This window comes from Artemia franciscana, chromosome 13 (assembly GCF_032884065.1).
Source record: "Artemia franciscana chromosome 13, ASM3288406v1, whole genome shotgun sequence".
NCBI lineage: Eukaryota > Metazoa > Arthropoda > Branchiopoda > Anostraca > Artemiidae > Artemia > Artemia franciscana.
The window spans coordinates 49,144,168-49,161,984 of NC_088875.1; the positions used below are offsets into that span (position 1 = coordinate 49,144,168).

At 36.8% G+C, this 17,817-nt stretch overlaps 1 protein-coding gene across 2 annotated transcripts in view; it reads left to right on the plus strand.

Moving 5' to 3' along the window:
• LOC136035036 (leucine-rich repeats and immunoglobulin-like domains protein 3) overlaps positions 1-17,817 on the plus strand; it is a 141,755-nt gene that overhangs the window by 75,457 nt on the left and 48,481 nt on the right. For both annotated transcript variants that reach the window (XM_065716636.1, XM_065716637.1), the window contains one exon: positions 12,511-12,654. In XM_065716636.1, coding sequence (XP_065572708.1) covers positions 12,511-12,654 — 144 coding nt within the window. The remainder of the gene's footprint in view (positions 1-12,510; positions 12,655-17,817) is intronic.

Here is a 17,817-nt window from a genome sequence, read left to right on the forward strand (position 1 = left end):
TTCCCAAAGACATAGTTATTATGGTTTTCGACTATGTGGAACAAAATGGCAATCTCAAAATTTTAATCTGTTGACTTTTGGAAAATAATTAGTGTGGGAGGGGGCCTATTTGCCCTCCAATTTTTTTATCACTTAAAAAGGACACTAGAACTTTTCATTTCCGTAAGAATGAGCCCTCTTGCGACACTCTAAGTCCACTTGGTCAATACGATGACCCCTGGGGAAAAGAAAAAAAACAACAAACAAACAAATAAACACGCACCTCTGATTTGTCTTCTGGCAAAAAATATGAAATTCCACTTTTTTTAGATAGGAACTTGAAATTTTTGCTATAGAGTTTTCTGATATTCCGAATGCGATAGTGTGATTTTCGTTAAGATTTTATGTCTTTTAGGGGATGTTTCCCCCTTTTTTCGAAAATAGGGCAAATTTTCTCAGGCTCGTAACTTTTGATGGGTAAAACTAAACTTGATGAAACTTGAGCCGGGTCGCTCCTTACTACAGTTCTTTACCACGTACTGTTTGAAAAGAAAATAATTCGGTATTTCGGGGCTTCTGACATTATTACTCTTTTGCGGAAGTTAGTCCCAAAATTAGAAAAGGATTATATTTTTTCTCTGGGCCCCTTCCACCTCTTAGTTCGTTTATTTTCCTGTTAGTTTTCACCTGTTTTCGCTTTATAGTTGTGTTATCTCTTAGCAGTTCTTTCGTTTTTTGAGTTATGGTTGTGGTATATATGTTTTATCGCTCGTATAGTTGTGTTATTTTCAAATTATACTCCATAATAGAGAGGCTCCGAACATCCAACATTGTATATTAAGCTCTGAATTTGACGTTTTTTTCTAACGTGACCAGATTCGTCCTGCGCCCTTTTCATTGAATTTTTTCCCCATGACATATTTCTCCAAGGAAAGATCCTCTCAAATAGCCCCCTCCCTCAACCCTACCCCCAAAACCAAAAAAAAAATCCCCCTGAAAACGTCTGTACACTTCCCAATAACCATTATTATATGTAAACACTGGTTGAAGTTTGCAACTTGCAGCCCCTCCCCCAGGGACTGTGGGAGAGTAAGTCATCCCCAAATACATAGTTATTATGATTTTCGACTATGCTGAACAAAATGGCTATCTCAAAATTTTGATCCGTTGACTTTGGGAAAAAAATGAGCGTGGGAGGGGGCCTAGATGCCCTCCAATTTTTTTGGTCACTTAAAAAGGTCACTATAACTTTTCACTTCCGTTAGAATGAGCCCTCTTGCGACATTCTAGGACCACTTGGTCGATACGATGACCCCTGGAAAAAAAAAACAAACAAAAAAACAAATAAACACGCACCCGTGATTTGTCTTCTGGCAAAAAATGCAAAATTCCACATTTTTGTAGATAGGAGCTTGAAACTTCTACAGTAGGGTTCTCTGATACGCTGAATCTGATGGTGTCATTTTCGTTAAGATCCTACGACTTTTAGGGGATGTTTCCCCCTATTTTCCTAAATAAGGCAAATTTTCTCAGGCTCTTAACTTTTGATGGGTAAGACTAAACTTGATGAAACTTATATATTTAAAATCAGCATTAAAATGCGATTCTTTTGATGTAGCTATTTATATCAAAACTCAATTTTTTAGAGTTTTGGTTACTATTGAGCCGGATCGCTCCTTACTACAGTTCGTTACCACGAACTGTTTGAATGCTAGAAAATCCTGCGCCCTTTTCATTGAATTTTTCTTCCCCCATGACAGATTCCTCCAAGGAAAGATCCTCCAACATAGCCCCCTCCCCTCAGCCCCACTCCCAAACAAAATAAAATCCCCCTGAAAACGTCAGTGCACTTCCCAATAACCATTACTGTATGTAAACACTGGTCAAAGTTTGCAACTTTCAGCCCCTCCCTTAGGGATTGTGGGGGAGTAAGTCATCCCCAAAGATATAGTTATTATGGTTTTCGACTATACTGAACAAAATGGCTATCTCAAAATTTTGATTTGTTGACTTTGGGAAACAAATGAGCGTGGGAGGGGGCCTAGATGCCCTTCAATTTTTTCGGTCACTTAAAAAGGGCACTAGAACTTTTCATTTCCGTTAGAATGAGCCCTCTTGCGACATTCTAGGACCACTTGGTCGATACGATGACCTCTGGAAAAAAAAACAAACAAATAAACACGCACCCGTGATTTGTCTTCTGGTAAAAAATACAAAATTCCACATTTTTGTATATAGGAGCTTGAAACTTCTACAGTATGGTTCTCTGATACGCTGAATCTGATGGTGTCATTTTCGTTAAGATTCTACGACTTTTAGGGGGTGTTTCCCTCTATTTTCTTAAATAAGGCAAATTCTCAGGCTCGTAACTTTTGATGGGTAAAACTAAACTTGATGAAACCTATATATTTAAAATCAGCATTAAAATACGATTCTTTTGATGTAGCTATTGATATCAAAATTCAGTTTTTTAGTTTTGGTTACTATTGAGCCGGGTCGTTCCTTACTACAGTTCGTTACCACGAACTGTTTGAAACTATACCATTAAATTTGGCACATCCGAGAGAAAAAAAAAATCCTAAATTTCCTTGTTTCTCGACAACGACGGGAACGGATACGTATACATGTGGGGGGGGCATGTTGTTTGAGGATTGATTCTAAATTTAAGGCGTAGGGGTGGATTTTAAAATGATGCATTAACAATCTTTGTCTTGTTTGTCCTTCAGTCCTTGGTACCTTTTTTTGTTAAACATAGCAATTTTAGTAGTGGAAAAAGGGTACACCTTTTTCTGTTGTCTAAAAGGTTTTTTTTGGAAGTTAGACACTCATTGTCCTGGAAAAAGAACATCCTTGTTCTCTTGTTCCTCTGTTATATAAAATTTGTTTCTTAATTTCGTCTCTACTATTTGATCTTTTTTTTTAGAAAGGCTATTGAAAGTATTTTAAAGTTCAATCCCGTTTTTTAATTGCAACGAAGAACAAGAAGAAAAGAAACAACCTGTAGAGTAAATTTTTCTATTTCAAGACAATCAGGTGTATTTTGTTTCAAAAATTAAATATGATATAGATTCATTAGTTTCGTTTTCAGAAATATCCTAGGGTGGATCCATGGAGTAAACGGGCCTCTCTCCCCAGAAGGTTGAACATTATTTTAATAACAGGAGTGGATGTACAAAAAAACACTAATAAAAGAGACCAAGCTTCGTTGGTACTTGCTTTCCCCCCAAACTTTAATTATACATCCCTCTTGAAAATAACACAGTAATAAATATAAGAATATATAGTATCTATTTATTTATATAATATTTATTATTTAAATATTATTTACAATATTATGTATACTATTTATATTATATTCGTTATTGTATATTTGTTAAAAATACGTATTTTTTATATGTAATATAAAAATAAGAAATTAGAACAAGATCAGGTAGATAGAACCTTTGCTTTGTAAATTCTCTTTCATTTTACCACATAATTGTCTACTTCAATAGCAGAACAGGGGGGAGGGGACGGGAGGAACCCCTCTTACATCTAATGAGCCTCACTCCTTCTTCAAGGAAGTTTAATAACATACTATCCATTAAATTGACTTAAAACCTGGAAATACAGTACTAAATATATGGTTTTAGAAATTTTAGAACCTCTTCGGATAAATGCTGTTACTCAATCTCCGAAATAAGTGGAATTGGATTGCTTACATCTATATCTGTTTCCAGTTTTAAAATTGTTTCAGTGGAGGTAATACTCTTATTTCTGGAAAAAGGAATAATACAGCAAAATAACCGAATATTTAACCAATTTACACTGTTTTAATGTTAAATTGATTGTTTTCAATAATTAAGAAGTTATGCAGTCTCGGGGAGGTCTCTTCTATTTTTGCTCATCTAGTGATTATGAATCTAATTAAAATGAATATTCGAATTCTGTAAGCGGAATTCTGTAATTAGTATGTTCGAATTCTGTAATGAAGGTATTTTCGAATTCTGTAATCTTGTACGCCGAAAAAAATCTTATTTGCTCGTTTTGTTTAGTTGTGAGAACTTGAGATTCACTCTATCTTTTTTTTTTTTTATCTCGAGTTGAGGGCCAGCCACAGGTTATGTGTGTAACTAGAAACTTGTAAAATGTTTTAGTGTGCATTGAGCTCCAACAGTTGAATTGAGTCGGGTGGGTCAAAATTCGTTTATAAATAGTCAAAAATAGGCTATTAGAATTGTCAAAATAGCCAGATCCCTGTTCTATAAATCTGCCTTCGTTATGCCGCTATAACATGTATTGTCCGATTAGGGTGGCTAATTTAACTAAGGTCGTGCTCTCTGGGTTGTAGCCAGAAATACTAATTAGTAGAAATACCAAGTTTAACTTTATTTGCTATGCGCAGGGCAACTAATCTGGCTTTTCATATGCAATGAAAATTCAGTATTTTCAGTAAATTAAAAGCTGGAAAAACATCACGCGCTCTAAGATAAGCATGTACCCAGGACTCTACTTCGGAGGAGGGGTATAAATTAAACATAAAAGCAAAAACAGACAAATTATTTGGAAATATAAGAAATTACAGGAACAACCTCGATAGTTAGGGTAAAAGCTTGGGTCTGAAGCTGTTTCTCCCAACTGTGTATGTAAAAACTCGGAGACTTAATTGCCTTTGAAACTACATAAGTGGTTGTGTCTCCTCGGTGTTGCTGACAGACTAACTCATTAGAAGAGCTTTATTCGGCCAGTCTAAATTGTACTGTATCTATTACTGTTTTCAAACGAATAATAAGCTGTTTTTTGGATCGGTCACTTACATTCAATTTCAGACAAAATGAAACCGTCTTTATTTGGTTAAAAGTTCTATAATAAAAACGTCTAGTTTGGGTGATATATTTTGATAATATTTCCCATTCCCTTTAATTTGAAATATTTTTAACTTTTTTTTTATCATGAATTTATTATGCTTCAACTTTATATAATAGCTTCGTATGCAGACTGACAACATTCGATATTCTGTTGTAATTTGATCGTGACCACTTTTTTTCATCTCAGGGGTAGGTGATTTCATCCAATCCAGTATGTGCCAAAGTAGTTTTGTTGATTGGTGATGTGTTTTTCGCCGATTGATAAAAAAAAAACTCTCTTCGAATCGGCTTTACAAGATTCTATATATCAGGTGTTATAATTCGTACAAATATGGGGGGAAGGTAAGGATTTTCTAATGAAAAAATAAGTAAGGGTACAAAAGACGATATTTTCCAAAATCTAGGGTGAGGGGGAAGTTTGTTTTTTTAATATTTTTTCTTCAATGAAAAAAAAAAGATTTTTTTCAAAATCTATAAAGGTAACAAAATCTAGGGGGCAATGGTCCGTCTGTCCTTCATTGTCGATCTTGCTATTAATGTGATCTATGAAAATTTTCCTATTTTGTACTTAGCCCCTACAAAAAAGAAGCAAACGTAAAGAATCGTGCTTCTTCGTTAAGGTCTCGTTTGTCATTTAATTGTGAAATGGAAGATCTATTGTATACCCATTCGGTAAAGTGAGAATTTGACAGTGGCTACTATAGCTCAAATTTGTATGGGACGATATCCAAATTTTCCCGTTTTTATGGCACTTGGTATTAACCAAGTGACATATAGCAATCGCAAATTCTGTCGGTCTGTCTGACGGTCTGTCTGTCGGTCCCGGTTTTGCTACTTCAGGCACTTCCAGGTAAGCTAGGACGATGAGATTTGGGAAGCGTATCAGGGACCGGACCAGATTAAATTAGAAATAGTCGTTTACCCGATTTGACCATCTGGGGGGGGGGACCGGTTAATTCTGAAAAAATAGAAAAAATGAAGTATTTTTAACTTATGAGCGGGTGATGGGATCTTAATGAAATTTGATGTTTGGAATGATATTGTGTCTCAGAGCTCTTATTTTAAATCCCGACCGGATCTGATGACATTGGGGGGAGTTGGAGGGGGGAAACCTTAAATCTTGGAAAGCACTTAGAGTGGAGGGATCGGGATGAAACTTGGTGGGAAAAATAAACACAAGTCCCAGATACATGATTGACATAAACGGAACGGATCCGCTCTCTTTGAGGTAGTTGGGGGGGGGGGGGGTTATTTCTGAAAAATTAGAAAGAATGAGGTATTTTTAACTTACTAATGGGTAATCGGATATTAATGAAATTTGATATTTAGAAGGATATCGTGTCTCAAAGCTCTTATTTTAAATCCCGACCGGATCTGGTGACATGGGGGGAAGTTTGGGGCGGGGGAATCTAAAATCATGGAAAACGCTTAGATTGGAGGGATCGAGATGAAACTTGGAGGGGAAAATAAGCAGAAGTCTTACATACGGGATTTACATAATTGGAACGGATCCGCTCTATTGGGGGGGGGGGGAGGGGTTAATTCTGAAAAATAAGAAAAAATTACGTATTTTTGACTTACGAAGGAGTGATCGGATCTTCATGAAACTTCATATTTAGAAGGACCTCGTGACTCAGATCTCTTATTTTAAATCTCAACCGGATCAAGCGTAATAAGGGGGGGGGCAGTTGGGGGACCGGAAATCTTAGAAAATACTTAAAGCGGTGAGATAAGGATGAAACTGGATAAGAAGAATAGAAACCTGTGTAAGATACGTGACTAACATAACCGGACCGGATCGGCTCTCTTTGGTGGAATTGGGGGGGGGGGGGGTAATTTTGAAAATTGAGTTATTTGTAACTTACGAAAGGGTGACCAGATCTTAATGAAATTTGATATTTAGAAGGATCTTGTGCTGTAAAGTTCTAATTTTAAATTCCGACCAGATTCTGTGACATTGGGGGGAGTTGGAGGGGGAAACCGGAATTCTTGGAAAACGTGAAAATTGGGGTATTTTTATCTCACGAATAGATGATCCGATCTTAATGAAATTTGATTTTTAGAAGGAATTCATGTCTCCGAGCTCTTATTTCAAATCCTGACCAGATCTTTTGACATTGGGGGGAGTTGGAAGGGGAAATATTGGAAAACACTTGGAGTGGAGGAGTCGGGATGAAGCTTGGTGGATAGAATAAGCAAATGTCCTTGATACGTGATTGACAGAATCGTACTGGATTTGCTCTCTTTGGAGGAGTTGGGGGGAGGGGTTCAGTGATTTGGCTGGTTTGGTGCTTCTGGACATGCTAGGACGATGAAAATTGGTAGGCGTGTCAGGGAGCTGCACAATTTGACTTGATAAAGTCGTTTTCCCAGATTCGACCATCTGGGGGGCTAAAGGGAGAGGAAAAATTAGGTATTTATAACTTACGAGTGGGGGATCGGATCTTAATGAATTTTGATATTTAGAAGGACATCGTGACTCAGAGCTCTTATTTTAAATCCTGACCAGCATTAAGCCTCTTTTCCTTTTTAAATCAATCTATTGATTCATAGAATTTTGTTAGAGCTCATATCATATGATCTCATGGCTCTTAGCTCTTCTCGCCTCGTCACAAGTGCCATATGAGCTCTTAGCTCTTGTTGTTTTTTTTTTTTTTAATTTAGGATTTTTTTTTCTTTTTCTTACATCTGGCAAGATATCGTCAAAAAAAAAAAAAAAATAAATAGGCCTGAGTTTTCCTCATAATTGATAGATTAATATTTGGTTAGACTTTAAATTTCCTTTAAAGTCTAAATATACTAGACTTATTTCACAGCATGTAAAAGCTCTCAATCCTGTCTTGAAGCAATTGGAGACAGAATCTAAATAAGCTGTTCATATTGTCCCAGCATAAAAAAAGGAACAAGCGAGAGAGAGACAAAAAGGGGGAAAGAGAGAGAATACTGAAGAGGGAAGAGTAAGTGAGAAAGATAGGAAATTATACAGGGCTAGAATGAAGAAGGATAAAGAAGGACACTGAGAAATTTGGCTGCGTTAAGTCAAGAAGTAATATGCATAAATTGTACCGGAGAACCAAAAAACTAAAACGCTGCTTTTTTAACCGTTTTAGCAGTCTCTTTCTTGCACAAAAGATTCTCTTGGACATCATAGAAATGGAAAAACAATCCCAGTTGCTGAAATTTAGGCTCCTACTATTCCTGTGAGTGAGAAGAGTAAATATAACGTATTATGGAACAAGCAGAAGCTTCCAAATATCTTCAGAAGTAAATAAGATAAGGTAAAAGAAACTGCACCAATTAATAAAGTGTACTGAATTTTTTACCATTAATTACAAATCTCAGTTTTGTAGAACCACCATATTGCACTACTTGATTGATTACTACTACTTACTACTGAAGTCCTACTTACTACTGAGTTTGTTATTACCTACTTAAGTCCCATCCGTCCTTGAAGGTCGTCTTGGAGTATGAACTTCTGTCTTCTGCCAGACGGAGAGGATGCGATGAGTTAATCGACATGAAGTCCTTTCATCTTTTTTTTGGGGGGGGGGGATCTTCTAGTTTGAGAACCATGTTTTCGGCCTTCAGAGACTATCTTTGGGAGATGAGTGTTTCCCATAAGTTGTATGTGTCGTAGCTATCTAAGCTGCTGCAGTTTTATTCTGTTGAGGATGGTTGGTTTGACCTTGAGATTACGGAGAAGCTTGATGTTGGAGATTCTATCATAATAAGTGACACCACCAATACTTCATAGAGATTTTCTTCAAAGGTATCACTACGGTACTGGTTATCTTTGTTAGAGTCCAGGATTCACAGGCATAAATATCAATAGGGGCGATAAGCGAGTTGAACAGCCTTACTTTAAGTGTGTTTGATAGTTTCTTGTTACTTCAGATGGGCCTCAGGCTTCTAAAGCTTCTAAAGCTAAGTGCCAGCCGCCTCTTGATATCTTTTGTGTGTTTAATGTCGGAGGTAGGCTTGTGGTCGTATTTACGATGTCGGTATGGGATTGGAGATCATGGAGAGGCTCAGAAATTAGGGTTAAGTCGGCATAAGCACGTTTATCTATTATTACACCTGCTACGACGGCACATCGTGATTATCCATGAATGAAAGGCCAGCAGTTAAAAAGAGACCGAAGAGCTCCGGTGATAGCAAGCAATTTTGTATAACACTGATCGATATTTCAAAGCTTTCGATAAGGCCTTCTCCAGGCATAACGTGACATCTGAACTTCGTATACATGTCTCTTATCAGAGAGACAATTTACATAGGATTCGAAAGAGAAGAAGAAAGTGCCCAAGACCTTCTCTCCAGACAACTTCAAAGGCTTGCTTGAAATCTATGAAGAGGTGGTAGATACTGCGGTGTCGTTCGCGGTATTTTTTCCAAAATTTGACGGTCATTGAAAATCTGACCAACAACTATCGACCTATTTGGTTTAAAACCTGCTTTGTAATCTGGAACGACTGTTGAGCATATTGCTCGGATGCGCCATAGGATGACTCTAGTCACTATTTTAGCGGCATGGCTTGCTAGACGGATTGGTCGGTAGGAGGCACAAACTGCTCTTCAGCCTTTCATATGGAGAGGGACTATCGTGGCTTCACACCGTGATTCTGGGAAGTGATCTACTTCCCAGGCAGCTCTTATGATTTTATGATAAAGATCAACGTGGGGACCGTGATTGACTTTCAGAAGTTTCGGCTGTATTCTATGAGGCCCAGCAGCTTTATTGGTCTACAAGTCTCTGATGGCTGCTTCTATTACCGAGCGAAGAGGGGAGGGTCGGGCTTAGGTCGATAACTATTATGATGAAAATGGATAACACAGTTGGGTAAGCGAGTATGGTCGAATTTAGTTTATTCTCAAAGTGTTCTTTGCGTCTGGATTGGATTCCACCTATAGCTTGTATCTGGTTGCCATGTTCGTCAAGGGGGGTTTCCTTTCTTTACTGTACATTAAGTGTGAGTTACCTTTCTTGAAAGCCGTTCCGCAGTGCTCTCATTTTCTTTAACTAAGGTGCGGTGAGCACAGCGTATTGTTTATTTCAGCCCTTTTGAGTTGCTTGTATCGGTCTCCGCTTTTCCTGCCGTGCCTGTTGGTGACATTGCGCTTTTTATCACAGGGCTGAATGATATCATCTGTGATCCAGGGCTTCTGGTTATCTCTCTGGACACCTAGTATGGAGAGAGCGACACCGCAGACAATTTGCATGCTGCTCACTGGTTATCAGTGTCTTTGTTATGCAGAGGTAGTGGAGAATATGAAGCGAGCTTCGCGATCTTGTTAGATAGGTGGCAATTTCGGCAGTTCGGTTGCTTGGTCCTTCATGAGACCTACTTTAATTTTGGGGAGCTTCTTAGACAGTCTGGAAGCTATTTTAAGTCTCATTCTGAAGTTAGATATAGCAAGGGAATGGTCACTGTCAAATTAACCGCCGACTAGTGTGACTCTGTTAGTGATATGCAACTTCCAACGTCTAGACACGAGGATGTAGTCATTGAGATTCTGAAGTCTTCCATCGGGGGGGGGGTCCAGGTAGTTTTACGTCGGGGTCTATGCTTGAAGACTGTGTTCGTGATGACCTGGTCCTTGCCAGCAATGGCATTAAAGTCATCATTGACAAATAGTATAACCTTTTCTAGTGCGGAGCGACTAGACTTTGAAGCTGGATATAGAAAGTTTCAAATCTTCGTCGTCTCTACTGGAGTCATGTTCGTAGGTGATCCTTTCAGCTGGATCATAATAAGCCGGTCGGATATGGAAGATGCATTGATCATAAATTTTCTAGCGTTCCTGGGCAGTGGAAAAGCGACTCCTTGTCGATACTTCCCATCATTACCCCCAGATAGAATAAAAGTGGTGTCCCCGTGTTTCTCTGCCAGTGATTGGGAGATGGGTTTCAGGTAAACTAATAACGTTCCATTTGTACTGGTTTATCCCTCTCAGAAGTAAGTCTGTTTTTCCTTCTTTAGGTTCTGGAATTAAGGGTAACCACTGAGAGGTTTACTTTTGGCGATACAATGTTATCCAGGATTGGAGTTGCCCTATTCGCGCGACTCACGTTCGTCACATCGTCGGTTGCCTCGAACACACTAGTTCTTAACGTATAGCTTTTTTCGGTTACCCCGGACACGGTAGAACTTGCTTTCATATTTAATCGCTTTTTCATATTCATATATAATGGCGAAAAGAGAAAGGTTTCTTGGCTGATCAGTTGATAGTGGTAAGCCACTCCTCTCCGTTAACTTGTAGAAGCCGTTGTCCCTGTTCAAATCTTCCGCCCATTTGCAGAAGAAGATCGTCCCCCCTCACACGATTCTACCCTGTGGTACATTGCAATTTAACTCATTGCAGGGAGAAGGTTTGTAGCAGTTGGAACGTGTCCACACGCTGGTGGGTCCCGCTCCGTCTTCATCAAAAGGGTCTTCTTCCTCCTCCGTCTGTTTTTATGACCCTCCGGATGAGGATGCCCCAGTTTCAATGTTTGACCACCAGGGATTAAGTCCCCCTTTGGTCTGCGCTTCTTGCCACTTAGTGGTGCTCTACATATCTGCAGGATGTCCCCCTATCCGCCGGCTGAGGATAGGGACCTCAGCCGGCTGAGGATAGGGACCTCAGCCGGCTGAGGATTAGTGCGGTCGAAATGCAAACTAACCAAGCGACAATATCCAGACTACAATCAAAAAGAGAAAGTAGTAGGTTGAAAGACAAATAAAAACATCAAAGGGTGGTGCCTTACGGACCCTGCATCTACGAAAATTGTGCACGAAAAAAAGAGAAAAAAATCGTAGCTTATAATCAAACAGTTCGTGGTAACGAACTGTAGTAAGGAGCGACCCGGCTCAATAGTAACCAAAACTCTAAAAAATGGAATTTTGATACCAATACCTACATCAAAAGAATCGCATTTTTCTCCATTCAAGATCCAACAGAATTTCTTTAAGGTGGTCAATATTGAGTGGGACATCAAAGAGAGTGGATATTCTTTCAGTTTAACTGGAATCTTGGATATTGCGGAGAATTAAAGTTTTTTTTAAGGAAATATCTGCTTTTGTATGATTATTAGGTGTAATTAATATTACACTGTCGTTGGCTTGAAATTGCTAATAGTACACCAGGCAATACATTTTTGTGAAAATAATTTGTAATCGATACACCATTGGTGTCTGCTAAAACTATTCCATAAGGGTATTTTGGGAAAAAATTCCAGGGGGGGTATAATGTGTTAAACCAAAGATTTAAGACTGAAAAGCGCCATCCGTTTCTACTATTATATATTTGTCACTTTTTTAAGGCTATGTTTTTGATTATTTAATGTTTGGGAGGGTAAAAATCCTAATTCCTCCCTCCTCCTTCAAATGATTATCTTAATTTGCTTACTTGCATCCTCATGCCGCGGTGGCACTGAGAGCGTCGTCAGCCTTCTCCACAAGGGGTGGTGAGCAACAAGGACCTCTGCATCAGATAGGAAATTCTAGCTGGGTCCAGGAATTTCTTGAGACTGTTATTTTACTGGAACTTGGGTCTTCCTGAGAAAAATCCTTAGGTAGTCTTGGGAAACTTTCCGTGAGTGTAACCCAAAAGAAAAGCGGATGACTCGCCTTTTGGGTGAAAAAAAGAAACAAGAATAAATTCCGAAACCATTCTGATTTAACTGATTTTAAATTTACTGTTTCAGACAATTAGACGGTAATAATATTTCAAGCATTAGAAAAGGATGGTTATATGGCTTGACGACGCTTGAAAAGCTTTCATTGAGCTATAATAGAATTAGCTCAATGGAGAAAGATGCTTGGCAATCATGCCATCAGCTTGCTGAACTGTAAGTGTTACTCATTTCTTTCTTTCTCCGATTTACTGATATTGATGTAGTTCTATATACTAATTTATTATAGAAGCGGCTCAATAAGGATATTTGGTAATAATGCTTGCAACTGGCTGAACTTTGAGCATTGCTCTTCGTTTCTACTTCAGTTTTTAACATTTTGTCATTTTATTTACTAATAAATTTGTTCTAGAATCACCTCAATTTTGAAAAGTATTCGATAATCATGCCACTAACTTGCTGAACCGTTGGTAACACTTTTTATTTTCTCTTCCATAAAGTTGATATACAATTAATTAGTTTAAAATAAGGCTACAAATTTTTTTGTTTTATCAGTTAGTATAAATAAATCTGCAAATGACAGAAGTAGAAAAATTTGGTACTTACTTATTATCCCGACCACACTCAAGAAGTTTGATGCGCTTACAATGAACTGTGTGCATTCTCAGATAATCCGCTCAACCTAAGTGAGATAAACTACTATAGAGGTATATTTTAATTCAATGTTTAATATATAGAGTTGGATAGGTATTTAATATAATGTGTTCTGAGTGGTCTGCTTTCCATAATTCCCTGTTGTAGTTTCCATAATTTTGTTTATAAAGTATTATATTTTCATCATATTTTGGTATGTTTCATTACGATTTACCAACTTCACTTCTTGAGTGTCGTCGGGATAATATATAAGTACCAAAAATTGCTTTGCTTTAACCGTAAAACGTTTCTAAATATTTATAGACAAATTTTAATCCTTCAATAAAACGGGCTAGCAAAGCAAAATAAAACTAACTAGTATTTGTTATCTGTTCTGTTTGATACTGAATTCATTGTTTGATAAATAACTGGTTTTCTCAGTCGGCTTCTATTTTTAGAATCATAACTATTTTGGTTTTTATTTTTGTTTTTAATTTTTGGTTTTTATATTTTTTCTATTTTGAAAATCTAATGTAAACCGCTCCATGGATGAAAATCTTCAATTTTTCCTTATAAGTGTGACAAGTCTGACAACGTCATTGCAATATGATGTATAAACAAATGACGTAACTCGTATGTACCTCCCCCCCCCAAAAAAAAAATTAAGGCTCTTAACGAATTTTCTCAAAATTCTGACCTATCTAGATTTTATTGTTTTTTTTTTGTTTGTGTTTTTTTTAGGCCAGACAATCTCAGGATGCAATTTTTCCGAAAAAGATATGGAGTTATTTTCGAGAAAAATAAATAAATAAATAAATACACAATTATTGCTCGCTTATAAAGATAGTATATATGTAGTTAAAAAAAATTATCATATAAATAAATTTCTTGTATATACAAGATCTATAATTTCTTTTTGTGCTTATAAAACGGGTAAAAAAGAAAAATTACTGCTGTTTTTAAGTACCTCGCCAAATAAATAATCGAAAAAATCACAATTCGAACGTGTGTTTTCGGTTATGTTTTCTCATATAGGGGTTTATGTTCCGAAAAAAGTATGCAAAAAGGGTTAAGCATAAAAGAAACGATAAACTTCAAGCCAAATTCCCTACTATACATTCACTTTTGTTAGGGTTTAGCCAACCCAATTTTTGGAAACATCCCCGCTTGTCCGAATGGAATAACAGAAGCGTTTTGATTCATGTACATCAGTAGAATGCCTAACTGCAAATATATAAAAATAATCACAACTAAACCCGATGACAGGGATATATAGGGGCACTTATCCCCAATCCAAGTATTAGTGCAAATAATTTCTGGGATTCGCGCATAAAGCTTTACTTTATTGGGCCTCATACAACCTCTTTCGGGATATTCTTCAGATACCCCTCCAAACAAGGAAGCCTGTAGGGAACGGAAAGGGGAAGCTCGAATTTCCAGAGACCCTGATTTTTATGTTGAAAAAGAACAAAAAGCAAAAAAAAAGCCACCAAGGGAAAATTTCTACGGGAACAGTTGTCCGTCAAGTTCTAAGTGATGTTGTACATATGGTTTCAATTTTAGACTTTACCGTGTTGCTCAACCAATGTTTAAATAATGGGCTTGGAAAAGTGTTGAATAACCGAAAAAATAGATAACGGTATTGGAGATCGCTTTCCCCATAAGTGGGCAAGCTTAGTCTTTCCGACCATTTCAATTGCGTAATCTTTGGTTTTCTTTTTTTTTGTTTACTATGAACTGTTGTTGCATGACTCTTTTAAGGTTGTTGTCCATTGTTTGTCTTTGCAAAGCCTGCTCTCGAACAAATAAAAAAAGACTCAATTTTGTGCTTGAATTTATTTGAATGTTTTGAAAATTGTATTTCTTTGATGTTACTAATTCCAAGAATTTCGTCCATTCAGCTTGAAATCCATTTATTCGATCTTTCTGGCTCAACGACTTTGAATTCATTCCAATGTATTGTTAATATGGACACCCTGGTGGCTCCAAGGGCGCCTGGGCAGCAGCGGGTTGTCCTACCCAATCCATTGTCCCATTTACAGAATTATTCCTTACTCAAATTAGATATTAGAAACGCTTTTGATTTATTACGTTGCGTAACCCTTTTTACTTCTTTCTTTAGTGGCTACCTTTTGTGGCATTGTGCCTTTTTTATGTTGGTGGCTCTACCTCTCATTTGGTTGTTTATAACTGCAGTTGATAGGTGGTTAAATACTTCGTCAAAGTATTAGACGATTAAATATTTGAAAACTTATCTTTTTTGAGGCCCGTTGAAATCCGTTGAGGCCAAGCAAATAAATAAATAAAATATCTTATCTAACTTGAATGAAGCTACGAAATAAATCAGTTCATAAAGGCACAAATTTGAACCATGGGAGGTAGGTATATGGTCGAAATACAAAAAAAAATGTAGTTTATGGTAATTATTTATTCAAGTTTACACTCTCTACGCCTGCCCCCCTCTGTGCTGTTTTTGACAAAAAATATTTCTTAAAAATTATCGTTAATTTCGCCAGAACCAGTTAAATTCTCCAAAGCATAGTTAGACACACGACAGAAGTTTTACCACGCGGGGGTGAGGTCGGGGTAGATATTGAAATAAGAAAAAGATTAAATAGGCCAACAATTTTGTAATGGAGGAGTCTTTGCGATATTTTTGATGGGCGGGATTCCCCTCATCCCTTCTCCTTGTGATTCAAGGAAACTGTGGATCATTAATGGTCCACGATATACAGCTATTCCCTCATCGGTGTTGCAATTAATTAAAGCGTAATATTCTACCCAGGTTTTTATATTGGCTTTTATTTTGGTAGTGCTGAATTGCCATATAAATTTCTGAGGGAAATATAATTTCTCAGCGGTTTGACCCCCCCCCCCCTACCGTAAAATATTTGATTTTCATGAGATTTTTACTTTTTGAACCCTCATTACTGCCATAAAATACAGGGAGATATAATTCTGAGGGAAATATAATCTCTCAGCAGTTTGCCCCCCTTCTTTTCCGTAAACATTCTGATTTTCACGAGATTTTTATTTTTTGAGCCGCCATTACTGCCTTAAAGTAAATAATCTTCACTTCCAACAGTTGATGTTGAAGAAAATGTAAATGGTTGCATTTGTCTCTTCAGTTGCGATTCGCTCGTAAATTATTAATACTCGACTAACGTATTTCAGCTCGACTAAGGGAGAATCATTTATGTTTCCACTAACTGCCATAAAAATTTCTAAGGGAAATGTAGTTTCTCAGCGGGTAGTCCCTCCCCCTTCCCATTAAAGATTTTGATTTTTATGAAATTTTTATTTTTTTGATCCATCATACTGCATAAAATCAATATAATTTTCAACAAAGGATGTCAAAGAGAATGGAAATGGTCGCATTCGTCTTTTCATCTGTAATTCACTCGTAAATTATTATTATTTATGTGTTTTCCTTGTTGAGTTTTATTAAGGAAAAGTTTTGCTTTCGTATGTAAAGATGAACTAACCTTTGATATATGTTAATAAAAACCAATGGTTATGGATTAAAAAGCCATGTCTCTCCATGTAATCAGTCATTCTTGAATAGCTCTTATAAAGCAGTATGTTCATCATCCATTGATTTACTCAATATGATAGCTATTATTAATGCATTATACTCAATGAGACTGTATCTTACCACCTGGTTGTGAGATGTCAGTTTCAATTGAAAAATCAAGCTTGTTCTGCGCTATTTATATTCAACCATATTTGGTATTATAATGTGCCATTTATTTTTTTATGTTTTTTTTTTCATTCAACAACGTTTATTATGCTAATTTCACTAGAGCACCTTGTTTATACACATCCCAATGCCTAGGGAAGGAGGGGGAGGAAAATACTCAGTACGACCTACACTCCCGATCACTCCATTCCCGTGGGATGATTAAAAAATAATATCACGTCAACATGAAGAAAACTTAAAGTACCAAAGACAATTTTATCAAAGTGTTTGAATTGATTAAGTGGAAAAAATTGATTAAGTGGAAAGTGAAAAAAAAATCCAAATATGTAGTTTTGGTTGTAGTGGGTGCAAAATTTAGCAAACATGGGTGAAAATCATCAAAACTTAGCTAAATCCAAATGGCACCAAACAACTTAAGAACAGGTATCTTCCCTTTGAAGTTGTAGTTGTCTTTGCGAATGAAAATATTCGCAAATTTAACTATTCGCAAATATTCGCAAATTTAAATATTCGCAAATTAGCATTTAATTTCTGCGGGTGAAAAGCGTTCGCAAATTTAACTAATTAATGATGCTTATTTATTTTGACGGTTTAACATGGCATCACTAACGAAATATGTTTCTACCCTAAAAACTTCATAGTTTATAGAAACAACCAAAATGGTGATCTAAAAAAATCGTGATTTCGGTACTTATGTATTATAGCGACCCCACTCGACAAGTTTGATCTTATCTGTCTGCGTAAAACCGGGTTGTCTGTCTGCATTCGGAGACAATTGGTTTAGGCACAATGAGATAAAGCAGTATATAGGTATATTTTATTTAATATTTAATATGTAGAGTTGGTTTTTTTAGGTTAGGTATTTAGATACTTGTGTATTATATGGTACACATTCGAGAAGTGAAGTTAGGTTATTCCTGATGAAATATGAAAAAGTGTGATGAAAATGCAATACTTTAGTTACAAAAATATGAAAACTACTACAAAGAATTATGGTAGGGGGCCGTACAGAACGCATTTTATTAAATACTTAACCTAACCCAACC